Source organism: Pan paniscus, chromosome 13 (genome assembly GCF_029289425.2).
Source record: "Pan paniscus chromosome 13, NHGRI_mPanPan1-v2.0_pri, whole genome shotgun sequence".
NCBI classification, from domain to species: Eukaryota; Metazoa; Chordata; class Mammalia; order Primates; family Hominidae; genus Pan; species Pan paniscus.
This window is the reverse complement of record NC_073262.2, coordinates 40,568,716-40,593,485: the sequence shown is the minus strand read 5'-3', so window position 1 is coordinate 40,593,485 and position 24,770 is coordinate 40,568,716. Positions and strand designations below refer to the sequence as shown.

Genomic DNA, 24,770 nt, shown 5'->3' with positions numbered 1-24,770 from the left:
CCTTCTCTGTTCAGCCTTTATTGGTATCTTTTTCATCTGTATATATTTGTTGCTCTTACTACCTGAGTTCTAAGACATCCTTAGTAAAAGAATTTAAAAAAAAAAAAATCCTGAGTTTACAGAACAGTATTTGTTAGTCAGTCTAACTGATCTCTTAGTTTCTCCCTTTAGCCCCTCACCCACTAAAGTTCTTAGCAACACTTCCTGTTTATGAATGTTATATACCACAACATTTATATTTAGACTTCTTGTTCTGGCCTCCACTCTACAAAAATCAGAAGGGCAAAGGACAAGGCTTGCCAAAACCCAAATCAACACTTCTTTGACTGCTTCTTGGAACACATGTGGCAGGATGGGGCTTCAATGCTGTCATCTCCAATTTGTTTTTTATACACATTTAAATATTGTCTCATGTAATTTCTATTGTATGACCCTAAAAATACTTTTAAAATTATGTTTTAAACTTTTTAATATGCAAAATTTCCAGCATGTACTACAAAAGAGTTTAACAAACTCCTGTGTGCCCGTGATCCATATTCAACAATTGTCAATCCATAGCCAGTCTCATTTCATTTATAACCTCCTCTGCTTCATTATTTTAGGACAAATCTCAAGCATCATATCATCTGTTTCAATGTGTATCTCTAAAAGAGACTTTTAAAACGTACTGTACAACTATTCTCATTATAACTGCTAATACTATTTCACACCTGAAAGTTAACATAATTCCTTCACATCAGATTAGTATTCACATTTTCAGGCCATTGTATAAATTAAAGTTTATTTATTTGAACTGGGTTTCCAGTAAGGACCCTAAATTGCAATTGTTGATGTCTCCTAAATCTCTCTTCATTTTAGGTTCTCTTCCGTCTCTTATTTTTCCTCCTTCTAATTTTTTGTTAGAGAAACTGCTTCATTGCCTTAGAGTTTGTCTTACTCTGAATTTTGGTTACAGCCCATGTTGTTGCATAACCTGGCTCTTTGCCCCCTTGTATTTCCAGTAAAGTGATAGCTAGCTCTGAGGTTTGATCAGAATAGTGCCTAATATTGTTTGTGCAAGTTATTTCATGGATAATGGTATTATATACTTGAGTTGGGAGGCACATAATGCCTGATTTCTCCTTCTCTCTCTCTCTCTTTTTTTTTTTTTTGATGTTAGCAATCATTGATCAGTGCCCAGGTTAATTAATTCATTAAAGGTACCTTCTTAATATATCAGGAATACTTCTGTGCAGAGATGTGACTCTTCATCAGGTATGTGATCACCCTAAGAGGAAATTCATAGAAGAAACCATTTATTTCCCAGTTCGTTTCCTAGAATTTCCAGCTTTTCTTCTTTTTGCTTGCTTGCTTTTTGTTTTTTATTATCATTATGTAGTAATGGATTAAAACATTTGAACAATCCATTGCAGTTATTTTCTTACTGATTGTCAAGTTGGCCAGTGAGGACCTATTCATACTGCTTTCTCAGACCTTTTGACATGACCATGGTAGTTTGTAATAGTTTTCTTGTTCTGTGGTATGCCAAGATCTTCCAGATTCATCTTATACAGTTCCTGCCCTAGGCCTGGAACCAGCATCTCTAAGAACCATCTTGCTCCCCTGGCCTGCATACCACCCCAGTTTCTCTTAGAAATAATGCTTAGGGGCCACAACCTGAGTGCCAGGAGCATTAATTGCTATTGATTTTTTTCTGGCTGCTGGAGATTTAACAATGAATAAACATTCCTCATTATGGTTGTGTTATGTAAGGAGAGATAGCTAGCAACATCAAAAAAGTAAGATGTATCATCTAGATTGTAGTGCATGCCTGGGGAGAAATACTAAAGAGAGGGCAAGAAGTACTTATGAGAAGTGATGGTGTCAGTTTTGGATAGAGTGGTCAGGATAGGCCCTACTGAGAAGGTGAGAAAATGATGTTGGACCATATTTGAAGAAAGTGAGGGAGTAAGAAGTGCAGATATCTGACAGATGTTTAGCAGGCAGTGGGAAGAGAAGTGCAGTCGCCCTGGAGTGACCATTAACACCTAATGTTAACAACAAGTACAAGGAAAGTCATCTCCACAGAGAGTTTTGTCTGTTTTGTTCTCACGTACAATGATGTCTGGCACATGGGTTTATTGAATGAATGATTCTGTCTGAAGCATTTTTTAAAATTGGCTATAGTTTTTTGTTTTGAGTGGGTAACTTCTAGCTCTAACCCTTCCAATCTTAAAAAAAATGTCGTAAACTTTGTAACATTAAAATCCGCTAAGACATTTGAGTTGAGACATGAAGCAGGGGCGTTTTGAGCACTGATTAACACATTTAATATACAGGAGTCCTCTCTTATCCATGAGGGATATATTTTAAGACCCAGTGGTACCTGAAACTGAGAGTGGTACCGAACCCTCCATATACTATACTTTTTTCTTCTTCACAATGTTATGGCTTCTCTTTGGCATATCTGAATTGCCAGCATCATTACTCTTGAGCTTTGGGGCTGCTATTAAGCAAAATAAGGGTTTATTGAACACAGGCACTGAGATACTGAGACAGTTGATCTGGTAACATAAAGGCTACTAAGTGACTAATGTGAGTGGGTTGTGTCTATATCATGGATCCCCTGGACAAAGGAGCTGTTCCAGCCCTGGGCATGATGGAGCAGGAATCACAAGGTTTCATCATGCTACTAAGAGCATTGCGCAATTTAAAACTTTTGAATTGTTTATTTCTGGAATTTTTTATTTAATATTTTCAGACTGCAGTTGACTGTGGGTAGCTGAAATATCAGAAAGTGAAACCATGGATAAGAGAGGACTACTGTAATGCTCTGTAATATTATGAGAACATACAAGGGCTCAGATTAGACTGTTAGAATGGAATGAGCCAATTGTATTAGAAGGCACAGCTTTCTTGCCCATTTTTTATTTTCATTGTCACTTAGCATAATTGCACATTAAACACAAAGAGCTATATCATTGTTGTCTAAAATATGACTACCTCTTAAAATTGAGTGACTTTAGTTGTCAAAATATCCTTATGTGGATACAGACCAGTTGGGACCAGTTTTGCCAGCATCCAGTGGGAGCTGTGCCTAGTGAGAGTTGCTATAGAAAGTATCTCTATGCATTATCTGTTTGGTTGGCTACAGAGGAATTTATTTGCTGCTTCTCATGTATAAGGGAAAATTGGCCTTTCTCCTCTTAGAGCAATTTGGGATGGATTATTGAAAGTGTCTTATCCTCTTGTTAGAACCCCACTGGTTTTGTGGCACACTGAACACTTACTACAGCATCCCTTTAAATTCTGCACCCCCCCCCCCCACCCCTGATATGCTGAGCAGAACTCTCATGGATCCCTCTGGCCCTGTACTCTGTCTCTTGCGGGTAGCCAGTTCTGTACTTTGTGTTAATAATATTCCTCCCTGTCTTGTCAGGGGGCAGCAGTACAGTGTTAGAGGAAACACACAAGACCTGATTTGCTGTCTGGATCCCACCACTTCCCTATGTGGCTTTGAGCTTTCCCTTGAGTTTTCAGTCTGGTTTCTCTTCATTGAGGTCAAGATAAAGTCTGCTTTGCCTCCCTCAGTGTATTATTGAACGGTTCCAATAAAATGAGAACAGTAAAGCGCCGCATAAGTGGAAAAGAGTATCATTATCATGAGTCTCTTTAGTGCCCAAGTCATGCTTTTTGATTTATTCATTCACTACTTAACAAATACTAATTGGACATTACCTGTGTGCCAGGTACTGCTTTCAGGACTGGAGATAGAGTGAGAACCAGACAGATGAGGTTTCTGTCCTCAAGGAGCTTGCATGCAGATGGGGCAGCAAACAATAAAATCAGTATATAAAAGAATTGCCTCAAGGGTTGAATACTCTGAGGAAAAATAAACTAGGGAGGATGCAGAGTGGCCAGGTCAGTGGGTCAGGGAAGGCTTCTGTAATGAGAAGTTTGAGCATAGTGTGGAAGGAAGTAAGGGAGTGAGGCATGGAACACTCTAGAAGGAAGAGGGTTTCAAGTAGAAGGAAGAGCAAATGCAGATGCCCTGAGCTGTAGGGTTACCAGATAAAATACATTACAGCCAATGAAGTTTGAATTTCAGGTAAACAATGAATTTTTTCAAATATAAGTAGGTGACAAACGCTGTGTGGGACATACTTACACTAAAACAAAAACTGTTATTTGTCTACGGTTAAAATGTAATTGAGTGCCCTGTTTCTTTTCCCTAAATCTGGCAACCCCACTGAGGTAGGAATGAACTTGCATGTTCTTGGGACTTGCAAGGAGGTTGGCTTATGTAGGGTAGGGTGAATGAGGCATACAGTGTAAGAGTTGAAGTCAGATTCTATAAGATCTTGGTATAAATTCTGGGTTTTATTCTGAGAGCAAGGAGAAGCCATTGCAGCATTTGAGTATGTGTAGAATGTGATCCAATTTTGGCGTTTCGTTTGCTCTTGCTACATAGAACAAATGGTAGGAGCAAGAGTTGGAAGCAGAATTGTTGCTACATTCATTAACCGTACAGTACTGCCACGCAGCGGGAGTATAATCACTTTAAAGGATTCCATACAGAAGACCTAGGCGATGATACTCCAATATTGAAGACTGGACTGTGTTTTTGGGACTGTAGGAACCAAAAGTTTAGCCAATGTGCTTCAAATAGTGATTGAGCATACCAGCTCTGGGGCAAGACAGGTGGCATTTCCATCTTTAGCTGTGTCTAGTCTGTGCTTTGGCGTCTTCATCTAGCATGATAATTAGCCTTTCTCAAGAGGTTATTTGAAAAGACCAAATGAGATGACGTGTGTAAAGGGCTTATCCTCATGCTTAGCTCCTAGTACATCGCAACTTTTATTCTTTGTCTCTCCCAGCCCACTCCCCCTACACAGCTCTTCAGATAAGGAGTCGGACCAAAATATTAATCAACTCAGGTGTTGGTGCAGAGAACTAGTCTAGAAAGCTGAACCACTTACCACTTACATGAGTAGACATCCTTTACCATCTGCATTTTATCATTAAAACTTTAGAAAGTAGAGGAATCGGGAGTTGGCATGTGGTAGAGAGAAGTGCAGGGGGCTTACTTTTTTTTAGTGTATCCCTTAATGAGTAACTTCACTGGATGTCATCAGTATAACAAATGTGTATATGTTTATGTATGCATGTATATATAAGCGTAATCAGTGTGTCAAATGAATATTTAGATATATAGTCAACTGTATTGATTTGATATATGACCAACTAGCCTAACAGGATGACATAAATTCTATCTTTCAGATCTTATAGGATAATAAAATTAAGAGGGTTACCTGATCCAACTCTAAAGTAGATGAGAAAACTTGAAAGCCAAATGGTTTAAAATTACATGCCTAGTTATTTGCAGAGTTGGGCATAGAGTCCATTTTGACTGATCCCAGATTCAGTTATCTTTCCCCACTGAAATAGGTCTCTTATCCCTCACTAAGCTTGGCCTAAAGGTAACTCTAATGTATCCTGGTCAGAGAGGCAACAAATTTCAGTTGTCACTCAGCCCTGCCACTCACTAGAGAAGTTACAGTGGCAAATTCACATTAAGCCTTGACTTCATCCCATGTAACATGTTGATAGTACCTGTGTTATAAGGCCCTATGGGGAATTAAATTGTGTAGTGTGTGTGTGTGTGTGTGTGTGTGTGTGTGTGTGTGTGTGTGTGTGTGTTACGAAGCCCAACATATTCTAAGCCTTCATACATGATGGTATGCTTATATAACTCCTTTAAAAATTATTCTCTTAATGTTCATTGTGAAATGTATAATATGTAGATTAGCAAAAAGAAAATGAAAAGTACCCAGAACACCATCATCCAGAGACAATCTCAGACTTCTCGTATGCATTTCTCTCATTTAGTTTTGATTATACTTAAATCATCTGAAAAATACAGCATGAAATCCTGTGTGTTGGTGACCCATTAGAACAGAATATTTCACATTAATCATGAAAGAAAAAGCCATAACAAAGACTAATCATTATTCTTTCAAAAGAATAGAACATTACTACTAAGAGTTTTGCCATATTATAGCTAACAACATGCATATATACATTGGATTTATTAGTTTTCACAGTAGCTTTATTACTTTTTCTTTCCATCTTTAAACTCCAACTTGAGCTGTCTTATGTATCTGCCAGCAACTTTTTTCCCCTTAATATAATGAATTGTCCATCCTACAGACCTTAGAAATAAGTCTGACCAGATTAGACTTCTAGGGACTTAGAGAATGCTTTGATTCACAATGTTCATGTTTAAGCTGCAAAACCCTTTTTGTTCAAAGAAGTTTAAATCACTATGAGGAGGAATGTCAAAAAAACAAATTGTTGTATTTTATATCTCCTTGTTCAAGAAAAGGGATTTCATAGGGTCCTTTCCATGGAATGTGCATTGATGTTCTAAAGTTTTAGCCTGGCTGGTCTTTGTTTGTTTTTGTTGCCTCTTCATTTTGTGGCCTGAGGCTAGTGAGCTAAAAAGATTAGTTCATGTCAGAGTTTGCTTTCCAATTGAAGGTTACTGGAGGAATGCTTCTCCTCAATCGATTGTTGTGTGCGTGTTGCCGTGAGCTCAGACAGTTTTAATTTCTTAGACTTATGGTGGTAAATTGTAGGCTACTTTTAAGACTGTCCAGTCCCTTCCCTGGCAGAGGGCTTGAGGGAGGTCTTTCCCAGGCCATAAAAGCTGGGTAGAGATGGCGTTGATGGCAGGGGGTTGGCGGGGGGAGGCAGGGTACCCAGTGTGTCTCCATACTGAGGGGAAATATAAAATCATGTCCCAGGAAGAGAGTACCAGGAGCCACAGTTGAGAAAGTGTGAAGGAAGGTGGTCATAGACAGCTGTAGGACGCTAGGGCTCTGAGAGCCAAGAGTAGAAGAGCTATTGAGAATGACTTGAAATAGAACCATTTTCAGGTCAAGAAGGTGGTGGGTAGGATTCCAACTTACAAGGGATGTGAAGGACCTCTTCAAGGAGAACTACAAACCACTGCTCAATGAAATAAAAGAGGATACAAACAAATGGAAGAACATTCCATGCTCATGGGTAGGAAGAATCAATATCATGAAAATGGCCGTACTGCCCAAGGTAATTTATAGATTCAATGCCATTCCCATCAAGCTACCAATGACTTTCTTCACAGAATTGGAAAAAACTACTTTAAAGTTCATATGGAACCAAAAAAGAGCCCGCATCACGAAGTCAATCCTAAGCCAAAAGAACAAAGCTGGAGGCATCACGCTACCTGACTTCAAACTACACTACAAGGCTACAGTAACCAAAACAGCATGGTACTGGTACCAAAACAGTGATCTAGATCAATGGAACAGAACAGAGCCCTCAGAAATAATGCCACATATCTACAACTATCTGATCTTTGACAAACCTGAGAAAAACAAGCAATGGGGAAAGGATTCCCTATTTAATAAATGGTGCTGGGAAAACTGGCTAGCCATATGTAGAAAGCTGAAACTGGATCCCTTCCTTACACCTTATACAAAAATTAATTCAAGATGGATTAAAGACTTAAATGTTAGACCTAAAACCATAAAATCCCTAGAAGAAAACCTAGGCATTACCATTCAAGACATAGGCATGGGTAAGGACTTCATGTCTAAAACACCAAAAGCAATGGCAACAAAAGCCAAAATTGACAAATGGGATCTAATTAAACTAAAGAGCTTCTGCACAGCAAAAGAAACTACCATCAGAGTGAACAGACAACCTACGAAATGGAAGAAAATTTTCACAACCTACTCATCTGACAAAGGGCTAATATCCAGAATCTACAATGAACTCAAACAAATTTACAGGAAAAAAACAACCCCATCAAAAAGTGGGCAAAGGACATGAACAGACACTTCTCAAAAGAAGACATTTATGCAGCCAAAAAACACATGAAAAAATGCTCACCATCACTGGCCATCAGAGAAATGCAAATCAAAACCACAATGAGATACCATCTCCTACCAGTTAGAATGGCAATCATTAAAAAGTCAGGAAACAACAGGTGCAGTAGAGGATGTGGAGAAATAGGAACACTTTTACACTGTTGGTGGGACTGTAAACTAGTTCAACCATTGTGGAAGTCAGTGTGGCGATTCCTCAGGGATCTAGAACTAGAAATACCATTTGACCCAGCCATCCCATTACTGGGTATATACCCAAAGGACTATAAATCATGCTGCTATAAAGACACATGCACACGTATGTTTATAGCGGCACTATTCACAATAGCAAAGACTTGGAACCAACCCAAATGTCCAACAATGATAGACTGGACTAAGAAAATGTGGCACATATACACCATGGAATACTATGCAGCCATAAAAAATGATGAGTTCATGTCCTTTGTAGGGACATGGATGAAATTGGAAATCATCATTCTTAGTAAACTATTGCAAGGACACAAAACCAAACACCACATGTTCTCACTCATAGGTGGGAATTGAACAATGAAAACACATGGACACAGGAAGGGGAACATCACACTCTGGGGACTGTTGTGGGGTGGGGGGAGGGGGGAGGGATAGCATTAGGAGATATATCTAATGCTAAATGACGAGTTAATGGGTGCAGCACACCAGCATGGCACATGTATACATATGTAACTAACCTGCACAATGTGCACATGTACCCTAAAACTTAAAGTATAATAATAATAAAAATAAAATAAAAAAATAAAAAAAAGAAGGTGGTGGGGCTCACCTTGGGGTCCAGCTTTATTGGTAGCATCCTCTACTGGTGGGTTAAGCTTGTTAAAGGACCCTGGACAGATCAAAAGAAAACAAAGTTAGGGATTAGGAGGTTGTTACTAGCCTTCAGCAAGATTTTCCTTGAATGTTATTAATGGTGTTCTTATTTAGGAAAATGTTGCTCATTTGAGAGCTGTTTGTTTCAGTACTTGGAGTTATTGCCAATGCTGGCTTTCTTCCAATCCTGGTAATCCTCCGAGGTTTCCCAGAGAAAGAAACGCTTTGTTTTGTTTTTCCCTTCTCCCCATGGGATAATTGGTTTATGTATAATTTAATTATTTTGTTAACCAGTTATCCTATCACAGCATACAAAAACAACCTTAAAAACCCACCTTCCCGCTCTGTGCTAAGATGTTCATAATTGATTTTCCCACCATTACGAGTGCATGTATAACAGCGAAATTTCTTGCTAGAAGCTGAATTGGATTGACTCTATATTTTACATTTTCAGGAGTGCCCTTGGAGCCTTAGGAAGTAATACCCAGTGATTTAGAATAAGAAGAACTAAGATAAATGATCAGTTTCAAAGAGGCATTACAGTCTTCAGGCTTCTGTAGGGAAGTCATCTTTTTAAAAATCACCTGGGACTGTATTTTCATCACAGTGAATCTTGAAAGATTCTTCTTGCAGTGGCAGAGTGAGGAGAGAACTTTATGAATATCTGGTCTCGCTCATGTCTCTCCTCTTAGTTGATTTTCTTTAGTCTTGTTTCATCTTTCCCCATCATGCTATTCCTGGGAAAACTTCATCCTGGTGGGTGGCTGGTAAATTTGGTTATTTACTTGGTGTAAGGTTTATTTCAAATCTCTACTTTCCTTGCTCATCCTATTTTTTTTTTTTTTTTTTTTTTTTGCGGGGATGGGGGTGGGATGGGGTGAGGTTAAAGATCTCACAATCAAGTCTACAATCCATTTGAAGCCTTCATGTTATAAATATGCTTTATTGAGTCCATTTGCACAAATCTAATTGGAGCTAAATAATTCGATCTGGCCTAAGAATACAAGGTACAGATGTGCATAATGCTACTGAGACCAGCTTGGGCTTCATCCACTTGCAGGCTTTTTCTCTGCTGTTTTTCCTCATTTTTCTCATTTGTGGAGCTGCAGATATTGCCTTTCATGGTCATGTTGTTGTCAGATCCCAGTAATTAGACTGTAGGCCTCCAAGGCAAGTTGGTCTTTTCCTTTTTATGAGTAAAAACCATTTTAGCTTTCCTTGTGGGGAATCCTTTTGAGTCTCTGAATCATTCACAAATATGGTAAGGTCTAATTTTATCCCGTAAGAAGATAAGAGAATATTTCACTTTTCCTATTCAGAGATTCCGCCCTCTCCCCAAGCTTTGCTTCTCTGTGCTTATTGCTTTGGGATCATCTGCAGTGGCAGATGGCTTTATGCAAATCAGGCCAATTACTTTGGTTATAGTAAAGATCACCTTGCATTATGAGTAACTTCCAGATTAAGTAAAACTGACATGTTTCTTTGAAAACTTACCCAGACTGAGAGGGCACACTGTCTTGTGCTGACCCATGAGGCTATAGTTCCACACACGTCTCTGCCATCTTAGTGACCCCTTTAAGGACATTCCCTCACTCTACTGCTCATTAAATTTTATAGATCTACCGGCCATAGAAAAATTATTTTCAATGCCTGTTAGCCATATTTCATAATCTCATTATTTATTAGTAAACGGGTGATAATGCTGTCTTCAAATTTTATGGCTAGTTTTGACAGAGAACAGACATCAATATAACTTTAATGCATTTCTCATTTTTTTGCTAGAAATTAAGTTGCCTAATAGTCTTTGATAACCTTTGCTGAAATAATTTCTATAGAATCAAGTTCTTTTTTCCTTTCTCTTTCCTCCTCCCCTCAATTTCTAAACCTTATTCATTGACAGAACAATCCATCTTCCAGAATGGCTCTCACAAGATCATCAAGGTTTTTTTTTTTTTTCTCCTCCTTTCATTTCTTTCTCAGATAGGTTTTACCACCTTATTTCTTGAGATAGTGTGAAGTAAATAGCTAGAAAATGAGGGAAACCTTGACCAATTAGCCCTAAGCTATCAGTGGCATTCCTAACTCAGATAAAGGATTGAGTTTTGTGGCTCCAATGCCATTCAATTTCCTTTCCAGATATGCCACAGCAGATAAGGATCTTTCCTGTCCATTTGCTAAAGGGTCACAGAGACACCTTACATTCTCATTCCCCAGTGGCAATGTTTCAGTCTTTTAACTTTCTGCCATTAGACTGCCTTTCCTTCTGGTACAGAGATGTGAGGCTTAAATGACTAAGGAATTAATTGCTGTAAAGTACTTCGAAGGACAGATGTAAAGTATAATCTCTTCCTTCTGACCTTTGCTGCTGATTGTTTCATCTGAGAGGGCACTTGTATCTGGAATACTAGCTAAAAGCATGGGAATTTGGCTAATAATAAAAATAGCACATATTAATATAGTGCTAGTTGTGTGCCAGGAGCTGTTCTCGGTGCTTTTTATGTATATTAATTCATTATAGATGAAGCTGCATATTTAGTGTCACTGATGCTTTTTAGGTTGAAAATTGGTGTCCTCATTTACCTTGGAGAGCAAAAAATCCCTACGAAGAAGCTGATCATAATTCATTGGTAAGTGATTTTGGAAAACTCTTTCTAGACTTGTGCATTTAGGTCAGATGCCAAGTGATACATGTGGAATCTTCTAGAAATGCCAACTATAACCTGAAATAGTGTTACACTGAAAAACTTCTGTATTCGTCTCTGTGGAAGTCTAAGTGACTAAATCAGTCAACCATTAGCATAGGTTTGTTTACTGAGCAATTCTCTGAGGGTTCCTGAATGATAGGCTACTGATATGAGTAAGACCTGGTACCAGCTGTGGAGGCCCTTAGTGATCTAATAAGGGTGATGGCAAATAATGACCATCTCTGTCACAAATGCTGTAATATAGGCCTGTGGGAATTAATGAGGAAGAGGTCATTTTAGTCTGCAAGGTTCAGGGTAGATTGAATAGTGAAGGTGACATTGGGGCCGAATTTAAATGACTGAGTTTATATAAGGTCAAGGAGAAAAGGGTATCTCTCGTGTGGGAAAATGAGAGCATGGCAGTTTCAGGGAGGAGAGCATGCATGCATGGTTCAGTTGGCCAAGGCCATAGGTGACTGGATGAGCTAGGCTGAAGATGAAATTGGGAAGGTAGGAAGGGGACTGTGAAAGTACTTGTTGCCACATTAAAAGCTTAAGTCTTTACTCTTTAGACCATAGATCACTAAACTTCTACAAAATACCCAGATAGTAAATAGTTTCATCTTTGCAGGCCATATTGGTCTCATTGCAGCTCCTCAGTTCTGCCATTGTAGCACAGAGAGCAGCTGTATATGATATGTAAATGAAGGGGCATGGCTGAGTTCCAGTAAAATTTTATGCACAAAAACAAGCTGTGAGGATTTAGCCCAAGGGCTGTAGTTTGCTGTTCCATGCTGTAAACCACAGGAGTCGTAGGATATTGTTTAGTCAAGAAGGGAAATGAAACTGGATGTGGCGGCTCATGCCTGTAATTTCAGCACTTTAGGAGGCTGAGGCAGGAGGATTGCTTGAGGCCAGCCATTTGAGACCAGCCTGGGCAATACAGCAAGACCCCATCACTACAAAAAATTTAAAAACTAGCTGAGCGTGGTGGCGTGTGCCTATAGTTTCAGCTACTTGGAAGGCTGAGGTGACAAGAGGATCGCTTGAGCCCAAGTTCAAGGCTCCAGTGAGCTGTGATTATGCCACTGCATTCCAGTCTGGGTGGGAGTGTGAGACCCTATCTCAAAGGGGGATAAAGAAGGAAAAGAGATGAGTGTTCAGAATGAGCTATGGTGATTACTGAAAAGGTGGACTCAGCATGTTTGAGATGTTCTATGAAATAAATACTGGTTATTATGTTTCTCTATTATTCCAATCACTGGTTGTATCCAGCTATATTATCCAGAGCATTAGGAAAAATATTCTTCCTGGCTTTTAAGTTATTCTGTTTGGAATTTTAAATTGTTCTCACTCATGGCAGAAAAGTAGTATTCTTGGCTCTTTAAATTCCTTAGAAAACAATGAATTTTTGTTTGGACTGGGACAAAACCAGAAGATGAGCATTTATTTCCCTATTTAACTCTGTGGACAGAAAGAGGCTTTCTGGCAACTTCCACGTTGTCAAACAGCCTGCTAAGAATTGACTTCAGTTTTCTTAGAAGTCTGCTGTCCTGTGGTAGATCCAAGTGGAACAGTAAATTTGAGTGCTGAGAATTTCAAGGTACATCAACCATACTCATTATAAAAACTGCATTTTAACATAGCTCAGGGCTTTGTAATGCCTGTGCTGCTTTTCTCAATTTCTAATTTTTTAATGATGTCCCTTTGGGCAGATCAGCAGTTTGCAATCCTGGGACCTTAAAGTCAAAGCTGCAGCAGACAAGACTTACTTTTGAAGCTCTCAATTTAATTGACTAACCCTTTTAAGTTTTCAGATGTCACATCATGAAAACTATTATGCTTTCTGACTTTTTATCTTCTATTCATTTTATTAAATTTCTGTTGCTAGGCGGAAATTCGTACAGATTTTAATATTCTCTACAGTATGATGAAAAAGCATGAAGAATTCCGGTGGATGAGACTACGGATCCGGCGAATGGCTGACGCATGGATCCAAGCAATCAAGTCCCTGGCAGAAAAGCAGAACCTTGAAAAGAGAAAGCGGAAGAAAGTGAGTTTCTTATTAATTCAGTGCAGTTAGATGCCAGTTTTCTTTTAAAATTTGATTTTGCTTGGAAACAAGACTAAGAGAAATGTCATATCTCAAATGATATTCCCTTAGGGTGAATCTGCTCAGTCTCTTGTACAGCTGTTTTTGGGTTGTCCTTTCCCCACTTACAATGCTCCCACTTAGCAGGGTCTGGCACAAGTTTCTTGGGTGAAGCCAAGCAGAATATCTGCCTGTAAGACTTTTCCTTTGAACCTGTCTTTGTCAGGGTATCAGGAAACTTTCCCCCATTTCCTTACCTGAATCCAACCTTCGACAGCTTCCTATTATATCATCATGAAAATTTTGTATTTTTGTTGTTTTTCATCCCTGGCTTTTGGATAGCCAGTGAGTTTCATTGTTACTCTGTCTGGTTGGTGCTTCTGCTTATGCCCGTAGGAGAGAGAGAGAGAGAAATTTGATTAAATTTGAGCCAGTTTCTTTCTAGTTTATGAGGAGAGGCATGGAAAACCTCTCGAATACCCCTGGGCTTAGAAGACTTTATGCCCTGTTAGCTATAGATTTGGTGGTCTGGCTTTAGATTAACTGTTCTGATTTCAGAACTGAGCAAAGTGAGTAATTTGCTCCCACATCTAAAAAACTTAAAAATGAGTTTGCTATTCCTAATCCAACTAATTTGATATGTTTGAAAAAGAAAATAAAGATACATTTGCAGGATCCCAAGTCACAGTTTGCTAGGTCAGTTTTGCCTAGATCTCTTGAATTTGTGAGACAACAGGACCACACATTCTGTCACCAAATGGTTGTGTATGGAAGAGCATGTGTTCAGATGTGCAGGTGGGCTGTAAAAAGAAAGAAAGAATTTTTCTGTATATTCCTGTGGAGTAACCTCGAGGATATATTGTTAGGTGAAGAAAAGTAGAGAATAGTTTACATTATTTTTGAGAGAGAGAGGGAATTTATATCTATGTATACATAAAGATATATACAGATACATATATTTGCTTCTTGCTCTTAGTTTGAAAACATATTTTTCTTATTTTGATAAACTAAAATTAAAAATAAAGGAGATGGTGATGATGGTTGCACAATAATGTGAATGTGCGTCATGCTACTGAACCGTATACATTAAAATAGTAAATTTTATGTTAGGTAAATTTTACTACAATAAGGAAAAAATGGTCCAATTATTAAGGGGAGTTGGGATTAGCATGGAGGCAACAGAAACTACCATAGAAACTAGACTTCTGAATATATCTGACTTTGTAGATTTGATGCTGGAATCATTTTATGTAAGTGTTAAACAAAATGTTATTACCAAAAACTAAAAATTAAAAGGAATATAAAACAAATGAACTGACTATATATCCATCCAGTTTTGATGGAAGCACACAGAAAAAGACTGTTCTTAGTGACTTCAGAACACAGTAAACTGTACACTTCTGATGGGATATCACAAAGGATAAAAACTGTAAAAACATCTTAAAACCATTTTTATTAATCATGTAATATGTGGTAGCATTGATATTCTCATTCTGAATCCATTGTGAACATTGGAGTAAAGCAGATGAGTAATTATGTTAGTGTCTTTGAGAAGTGGGATTTGCAGTGTGGAAGAGAAGAATTAATGGATGGTAGGATTGGTGATGTTATGTAAAAACACTATGACCTTGAGTTTGAATTGGAAGCACCAGTCTAAACTCATGATTTGTTCTATCTTTGAGGAAGAACAAATTTCCTAGCTAGGGCCACTATCAGGCCTATAAATAGTAATAAAATTGAGTCCCTTAAGCCCCACACTTTAGTCTCTAAATGCTGTTTCTACTAAGTGGTATAAGAGGTTCTTGGAAAAATGGCTTATTAAGGTCCAAGACAGAAGTTGTACCTGTTGAGCCTACAACAGTCTTGTCAGGCACATCTGTCTACCCATGTGCAGAGAAGCTGTCAAAGAAGACTAGGATTGTGTCAAAAGAACTTAGGAGCCAGCTTGGATAGCCTACCACAGGCCTAGATGGGACAATTGGATAGTCAGTGAGAGGAATATCCACAATATTTTGAAGCATATCAAATATGCTTTGATGTCATAATGATTTTTTAAATTAAAAATCCTCATAGATCATCATTAGAGTAGGCTAAAGAACAAGTTTATTATTCTGAAAAACTGGCAAATGAAGAGAAAGAATCAAGTATTTACCAGGCTCCTTCTTTACAAACCTTAGAGTTACCTCAGGGTGACCAAATGGTTGATGAGGGGTAGTTTCTCTTTATAGAGAGGTATTATTCCAGCTAATAAACAAAGAAGGAATGGTAAAATATCATCATTTTGCAGTCCGTAATGGATTAATGGATCTAGCTAGTGACCATCCAGGACTGCTAACATCCCAAGACAGAGACACCTGTACATTGTTTCCTATGAGGCTAAGAGACATATGAGGCAATTATTACGTATGCTCTCTGACTCTTGAATCACACAGGTGCATTTAGAAAAAATAAAGGGCAGTTGAAGAAGTATGAATATTAACTGGATATCAGATGATGTTAAGGAATTACTAGGTTTTTTAGGGATAATAGTGATGTTCAAGTTATATTTTTCAAGTGAAGGTTTGTTCCTTTTAGGGATACATACCGAAATATTTACAGATGAAAGGATATGTCTAGAATTTGCTTTGAGATAATCTAGAGGGGTTGGGAGAAAATGGGGGTATAGATTAAATATGCATTAATAATTGTGACTATATTGTCATGTTTGCCTTTCCATGTGTTTGAAATTTTCCATGGTAAGAGGTTAGAAGTATTTTAGCTGTAGATAAAAGACCAATAGTGTTAGAAAATACTGTCCTGTCTTACCTTCCTTTAATCCCGATTTTACAAATACACTGTGCTTTTAAAAGGTGGAATTATCTGTCCATACCTTGTACTCATAGCCATACCAAGGGCTGCAGTGATTTTGTTTCTCTAAAACCACAATGAAAAATGATTTCCTTCCTTTGTACCTTCTAGAAAAACAGCATTCCCCACCCTTTGATTTTGTTAGGATGTAAACATGACTTTGGGATTGGTCAATCATTTCTTGGCGCATTACTGTGCCTTTTGTATGTGGTTCAGTGTGAATCAGTATATGCCTCTTTGTTTTCCAGGTCCTCGTTCACCTGGGACTCCTGACCAAGGAATCTGGATTTAAGATTGCAGAGACAGCTTTCAGTGGTGGCCCTCTTGGTGAATTAGTTCAGTGGAGTGATTTAATTACATCTCTGTACTTACTGGGCCATGACATTAGGATTTCAGCTTCACTGGCTGAGCTCAAGGAGTAAGGAGATTACTTTTCAATTTTAAAATCAGAATACAAAACAGAAATTGTAAACTCTTAAAGTATTACCTCTATTAGTGTATAATTTTTTGTCGAGGAAAATGAAAGTGATAATTCACTAAACAGGAGATAAGAAGATTATTTTCAGGAGCTAAATACATACACTGTGAAAAGGATAATATGTTTTCATTGTCACTGAAGGCTCCAGAGGCTTCATAAATGAATGCCAGAAAATTCAAACTAAGGAGCTTATTCTTTGCTATTACAGGTGCTTCCAACATCTGTAGCACAAAACATTATTGACTTTCCTAATTCCCTGTCTCTTGCTGAAATTCATACCACTGCCTACTCAACATCAATCTTGCTAAATCTTGAAACAGGGCAGGTTCCTGTTTGTAATTCAATTTGGATAGAATAAATTTCCTGAAAAGCCCTGAGCTGATCCTTTTTCAATTAGCCAACTTTCAGCTGAGTCTGTTAACTCTACTTGGGTTTTTCATTTCACTGAAATTTGCTTCTAGCTCCAGCCCTCCTGTAATCCCTTCTATATTGGCATAGCTGGCTGAGCAGGGACGCTTCCATCCCCTGCAGTCACTTAGGATTACTGCCCATGGAGACTTCCCACCCAACAGTCAAGTTGCCATGTTGCTATATGTCATATATTTCCAGAAGGAATACCTTGAATGAACATTCTAGAGCTCATTGAGATGAGAGACATGTTAAAACAATATATGGTGGCTCCCAGCACTTTGGGAGGCCAAGGTAGGTAGATCACTTGAGGCCAGGGGTTCAAGAACAACCTGGCCAACATGGTGAGACCCTGTCTGTACTAAAAATACAAGAATTAACCGGGTGTGGTGGCCCATGCCTGTAGTCCCATCTACTCGAGAGGCAGAGGCTGCAGTGAGCCGAGATCATGCCACTGCACTCCAGCCTGGGTGACAGAGCAAGTCTCTGTCTTAATAAAAAAAAAAAAAAAAATTGGATACACAACCTACAAAGTGGCTGCATTTATACAGTTAGCAGTCACTCATCTGGTGTCTTCTGTAGGCTAGTTTTGGTGTCGGACATACAGAGATGGCCAGCTTGTGGTCAAGGATCTTGCTGCCAATCTTTTGATAATTACAACTAATATATTAAAAATAATTACACAAATTCCAGTTCTATTGGTGCTAATTGAGGTGTACGTGGATGCTAGAATGTAAGCACTGGGATTGCAGAAAACTGAGTATCGTTTGTCACTGTGTAGTGGGCACCTAGATAGTGCCTAGCAAGTAATGAGTACTCACATAACTTTTTATAGAATGAATGAGTGAAGGAATAAATAGGTGAATGAATGAGTGGGTAGGTAAATAAATGGAGTGCCGTGGTAGTACCAGGGACAAGTACTGCCTGGGGAGGTCAGGAAAGGCATGTTAGGGATTTATCAGTCAGAGACTGAATTTGATGGTCAAGGGAAAATTTGTTCAGTATGTCCTCACTTAACATCGTTGATAGGTTCTTGGAAACTAGGACTATAAATGAAATTATGTAAAATGAAACCAATTTTTTTCATCAACATTATAACCAGTGATTTGAAGGAAATGACTTTATTGGAGGGCCTGCTATCTGTTGTTTTGTTTAAAGTCCCAGTTTTCAGGAACCTATTGATGATGTTAAGTGAGGACTTAATTCTAGTAGTCTTTATGCACACTGGGGTCAGGGCTAGATGTGTTTTATTTAAGAAGATAATTGTGGAAGCAGTATAGAGCAGTGGTCTTTAAATATATCTGTACGTTAGAACCACCTGGAGATCTTTGTATTTATTTTTTAACTTTGGGGGATCTTTTAAAAATCCCATAGACCATGCTATAGGCTAATTAGATCACAACCCTTGGGGGTAGGACACAGCCATAAGTATTTTGTGATGCCTCCAGGTAATTTCATTATACAGACAAGTTTGGGAAACACTGAACATGGGGTGGACCAGAGATCAGCAAACTATGGCTCAGCAGGCCAAATCAGCCCTCTGTCTTTTTTTGTAAATACAGTTTCATGGGAACACAACCATGCCTATTGTTTACGTATCATATATAGCTGTCTTCATTCCACAATGGGAGAATGGGCCAGTTGTGACTGAAAATGTATGGCCTGCAAAGATGAAGATAATCACTGTCTGGCCCTTAACAGAAAGGGTTTTCTGACTCTTGGGAGGAAACTGGTTCTGCAGAACCTAGTTCTTTCTTAAACAGGGGAGAGGAAGAAGGGTGGCTGATGTGGTGGTAGTACAGAGCTGTCAAGCAGAGTCCTGTTTGTGACTCTTGTCCTTTGAAGCAGGATATCCATAATTTGGTGAAGGATTATCATGGGGTGTTGCAGATAAGCAACAGTGGTGACTGATTAGTGAGTGGATGGCAGTAGGGTTAGCACTGACTCGTTCCTACACATGAAGTTGGCCTACCAATCAAGTACATCGTCACGCTCTGAGCGCAAGTATGGTTTTGTGTGGATGGATGCATGGGTGGGGGAAAGGGTGATTAAAAAAAAACTATAAACCATAGTGCTAGTTCTGTAATATGGTCAAGCGAGGAGGAAAAATTTGACATAAGAGAAAAAGTTAAGGAACAGTATGAGGCAGGTAGAAAGAAGTTAATACTATAGAGGCTAGAAATTGAAGACATTTAGAAAAAGGGGAGGGGAAGGTTAGTAAGGGTGCTAAGCGGTAAGAACAGGCTCTGGGGGAGAAAACTAAGTTATTGAGTATCTGGTATTCATTAGGCACTTTCTTTTCAATATCTCATTGTGAAGAACCCCTGAGAGACTGGTATCCAATGTTCTTTGTATCCAGTCCTTGTTTTCTGGAAGATGAGCAAAGAGATTGAGAGAGGTTAGGTAACTTGTTTAAGGTCTCACAGCTGCTACATAGTAGTGATGGAGTCAGACCCATATCTTCCTTGATTTCAAAGACTGTGTTTATATGCCACCATTTGCTTTTGCAAGAGTCAGAATCAGGGTACTGGGTTGGCCTTAATGGATGGAAATAATTTATATAGGTAGCAGATTTGAAAGGGCCATGCTGTCATCTCTAAAAAGGATTTTTGGGGTGGCATTTGCCCATTAAATTTGCCAAGTTTATTACCTTTTAAGTAAATGATTTTTCTCTTTTTTCTCCCCTCTCTTTTGCCGTTTCTCTAGAATCATGAAGAAGGTTGTAGGAAACCGATCTGGCTGCCCAACTGTAGGAGACAGAATTGTTGAGCTCATTTACATTGATATTGTAGGACTTGCTCAATTCAAGAAAACTCTTGGACCATCCTGGGTTCATTACCAGTAAGTGCTACATGGTGTTCTGACTTAAGGTTTTTTTTCCCCTCCTTAACAAAGGTTGCATGGTTGTGGGTAGAAAAAGCTTATCAAATAGTATCTTTTCAGCTGTATGGAGTGTTGCTCATTCGTAATTGAAATTCAGATTCTCAGTGACTTTGTACTTTCTATGGCTATTCGTTATTTTCATTGGTTTCTTGGAAAACAAGTGTCAACCTCCTTTCTACCTTGACTAATATTAATACTTAGCCTTCCTCTCAGTATGCGTATGCCAGTGTCATCTATTTAATCAAATAACAATTTTGATAAAATATGTACAGTGTCATTTCTTGTGTTCCGTGGGTTTTAGATCATGATTCGCTTTTCTTACCCTTTACCTCATCAGTATTCTTGTCATTCCTGGAAGGGAAATCTGGGAATACGTTATCTGAATGCTAGGGTCTTGCACTTTTTAAGATAAGCCCATTAAGATTAGTATGTCTGTGGTACATGTGTACTCTGTGCAGTCTTTATTATTTAGTAGAGTAGCTCAGTGTTTGCCTGAGTGTGGGTTTGGGACCACGATTTAGTATTTGAAATGCTTTTACCTGGTATACAAACATGGCACTAAATCACAATGAATTATATAACGAAATTTATTAATTTTTCAATTTTCTTTCAGTCTTTTTGAGAAAAGGTGTAGTTTGATGCTACTCTGTGTCCGACACTACTTTTAACACATGCATTTTTAACAATGTGAGAGTAGCTGTGAGTCTCAGCATTCAGCAGGCAAAAGTATCTATTCTGAATTGTAAAATACTTCCTAAAGGTTATATGCTTTTTTTTGTTGTTATCTTGCATTTATGGCAGTCAATACTGGGTTTTATTTATGGTCTTTAAAAGTTTCCTTTAAAAAATCAATTTTAAAAGGTGAATAAACTTAAATATATTTAACAATGTAAATGGCACATAAATATAAAAAAAGCAAAACTAAAAACTTGCTGCGGGCCAAGATAGTGCTCTACCTTTTGCATGAGGTGTTTTTCTGGTTTTTGGCTTGTTTCTTGAAATCTTGACCCAAGTAGAGCTGTTGTTTTCTACCATTTTGTAAACGGCAGACATCTGATAAATGTGCAAAGGAATCTACATGGTATAGGCTTCCCTTGACTCACATATCCTCGCTGTTAAGAAGAGTTCTTTGGATGGAAAAATATTCTCAGTGGTACTGTTTAGGTGAATTAAAAAAGGATAATTTTGTTATTAAAATGGTCACCATTGATTGGTCTTTGATTTCTTGTTGGATGAAAAGGCACCATCTCAGAGGGGGTTTTATGGATGAGTGTAATGTTTATCTGCCTTTCTTTAATAAATCATCTATGTTAGTGATATTACCTGGCAGGAGGTCTGTTAGTGCTTTAGCTCTGCAGTCTTTGTGGTATGATGAAGCAAAGATTCCATTAAAAGCCTACTCAGATCCTCTTGGAAGTTTCTAGCTGATTTCTTTCCCTTTTAAAAATTAGAAATTGTCAGGGAAAATTTAAAATTTTCCCTTTTAAAAATCAGAAATTTAATGGAATGTATTCCATTAAATGTATTGCTGTTATCTGATCTTTCAATTAGGAACAAACCCTTGAGGCCAGTTGGTCTTGGAAAAATAATTGTAAATTTTGTCCAATTTACGTAGGGACCTAGGAAATTCAATTAAACATATATTAAATGCCTACACACAACTAGTATTCTGCTAGGTACTGCAAAGCTCATACGCATTTTACTTCCTACAAGGCCTTTGTTGAAGGACATACAAGAAAGTAAACTGCAAGTAGTCCAAGATATGCCATGTTTTATGTCAAACACCAGATTAGAAATTAGGGAATGCAAGGAGCTCCTGAACATCCATTTCATAGTAGTGTGGCTGAGAGCAAAGAGAAGTTTCTAGGAGTTATTTGGCATGGCTGCTGCGATCCCTGTTACAGGAAGGCGAGCTGCCTTGGGCATCAAAACAAACATCTTTTTAAGTCATTAGTCTGCCTATGATGCTCCAGACACAGAGACATTAGAGGGAAGACATAAATATTAGCAGCACATTATAAAAATAGTTGCAAAACACACAGATGCAGGATGTGATTGAAGAAGGAAAACTGTAATGTCAAACCTTCCATGTCATAGACCAAGTCCAGTGTCCTGTCTGTGCTTTATAAATTAAACCTAGATAAGCTAGAAAAGCAATTCCCAAGCCAAAGCCTCAAGTAAAAGGATGTCGAATTATAAATTTCTGAGAGACATCCGATCATTCCATTCCTCTTTCAGGAAGAGCCCAATGCCGCATAGCTTACATCTAGGCGCTGTGCAAAGTCCGGGCTTTCAGGAGTTAGGCCCTTAGCAGACAACTTTACTCATCAGGATTTGTTTTAATTGCCCAAATCAAAGATAACAATAATAAAACTTCAAAGTTAAAAATGTCACTAGCCAAAGCTAGAGAAGCGTATATCGTTAGCATTTTATATCCATGAGTTCCACATCAACGGATCAACCGCAGACCAAAAATATCTGAAGGAAAAAGATAATAATACAATAATAAAAATACAAATATGATATTAGGCATTATAAGTAATCTAGAGATGATTTAAATATGAGAGGATGTGCATAGGTTATGTGAAAGTACTATACCACTTTATATAAGGGACTTGAGTATCCTTGGATTTTGGTGTCCGCAGGGGTCCTGGAACAAATCCACCAGATACCAAAGACGGCTGTAGACTGTTGGAGTCAATTGCCAATAAATGAAAGAAGCTGAGCCTTCAAGCCAAGGCTCCACATGACCACAGTGGCCCATTTCTCCCTGCTTTGCCTGCACAGAGTGCTGTAATCTTTGACTCACAAAGTAGTGCTGGTGAATCCCAGCTCTGGTTCTTTGGTAGGAGTGGAGCATTCCCCAGCCCCACAAATCAGCGTGGGTCCTGTCCTCTCCTCCCACTTTTTGCAGTGACCTGCAGAGCTGCCACCATTAACACTGCCAGCTTTTGCAGAAGAATATATAGTGGCTCAAACCAGTTCCTTGTACATCTTTTTTTAAACGGAAAAATATAAGTTAAGAAATGGGTATGTTTTATTAAGAAGTGGAAAGGGATGCTCTGAGCTATTCAAAGAGCAACGAAAACAAACACTGATCAGTTCCTTGGGTCCCTAGCTTTCTTTTTTCGGGACTGTGGGCTTTATTTCTGCCCACCTATCGGCCACGAGGCCAATGACATATCTTTGATGATACTGTGAAAACTGCCACTATGATGAGAGCATATTCCGTGAGAGCCACACAAGAATCTAAGACAGGGAAATTCCTCCTGTGGTTAGCTTGTATTTGACTTGTGGTGGTGGCCTGCCTGCCTTTCTTTTCTTCACTTCCTGGCCTTGACGAATGGTAGTGATCTCTAATGACAAAACTAGCACACAGAAATGAAAATTTATGAGTATACTTCCTAAAAAGTCCATTCTCATGTTTGGATTTTTCCCCCTGAATCATACATTGAAGTGAAAATAAAAGTTGAAAGAATGCTTTTCTGATAGTAGGAAAAAACTGAGCCAGATTTTTAAAAGTCATTGCCATCATCTGATTCTAAAATGTGGGTTTCAATCTTTACTTTTATGCTTCTTAGTCTTCTAAAAGTTATTCAGAAGTTATTACTGATACATAATAGAAAATAGAGCTGCTTTTATTGGCCATCCTCAAGTTTAATTTACATCAAATATTTTGAAAGTCAGTGATGAAATATTACCAAAATCAATAAATTTTGTTTTAGGATTGATTCCTTTCTTCCAATTGGTTGCTCTTCGTGCACTCTAGAGCAGTGGTCAGAAAACTTTCTGAAAAGAGCCAGCCAGTAAACATTGTAAGCTTTTTGAGCCATATATGCGTCGCTGCAGCTACTTAGCTGTGCTGTTGCAGGATGAAAGCAGCCATAGAGAATAGGTCAACAACAGGGTGTGGCCGCGTTCAAGTACAATTTTTATTTTCGAACATGGAAATTGGAATTTTATGTAATTTGTACATGTCACAAAATATTTTTAAAAAACCATTTAAGGATGTAAAGATTATTCTAAGCTCACAGACCGTACAAAAATAGGCGGTAGACCAGATTTGGCCCTGTTTTATGGCTTTGGTGGAATAGTAAACAAAACATTTTCACTTGTATCTTCAAGTTCTAGGAGAAAGCAAATAAAGTTCTATTACTATCAGATATATAAAAGAATACCATTGCCTATTGAATGAGATTCTAAGCTTAATGTAAAGTCAAATACTCCAGTTGATGAAAATGTTGAATGATTGCTCCTAGAGATAACACGTGTCATATGCTTTAAGCAGAATGAGACCTCTATAGATGGTAGCTCTGTTTCTTTGGCATCAGTTGATTAGACACCTACTGTGTGCTCAGCTCTGGCTAGGTGCTGGGGGTACAGCATTGAACATGGCAGTCCCCAGTTCAAGCTTTCATAGAACTTTTTATTTTGCTGGTAGTTGAATGATCTTCTGTAATTAGTTACCCGATCTGAAGCAAATCGTATCTGCTGTGTGATGTCTCAGACTCTAAAGTGACACAAGTAGATGTTCGGTACACAAGCTATTCTAAAACATCACAATTCTTGTCTGGTCCTGCTTCTATTTAAAATGATTTACCTATTTTTAGTAGTCTTGAAGGAAG

At 38.3% G+C, this 24,770-nt stretch overlaps 1 protein-coding gene across 3 annotated transcripts in view; it reads left to right on the top strand.

Moving 5' to 3' along the window:
- Nucleotides 1–24,770, top strand: part of MGAT5 (alpha-1,6-mannosylglycoprotein 6-beta-N-acetylglucosaminyltransferase) — a 330,207-nt gene that overhangs the window by 200,488 nt on the left and 104,949 nt on the right. For all 3 annotated transcript variants that reach the window (XM_034954099.3, XM_034954098.3, XM_063595173.1), the window contains 4 exons: nucleotides 11,309–11,380; nucleotides 13,329–13,490; nucleotides 16,625–16,794; nucleotides 19,969–20,103. In XM_034954099.3, the coding sequence (XP_034809990.1) occupies nucleotides 11,309–11,380; nucleotides 13,329–13,490; nucleotides 16,625–16,794; nucleotides 19,969–20,103 (539 nt within the window). The remainder of the gene's footprint in view (nucleotides 1–11,308; nucleotides 11,381–13,328; nucleotides 13,491–16,624; nucleotides 16,795–19,968; nucleotides 20,104–24,770) is intronic.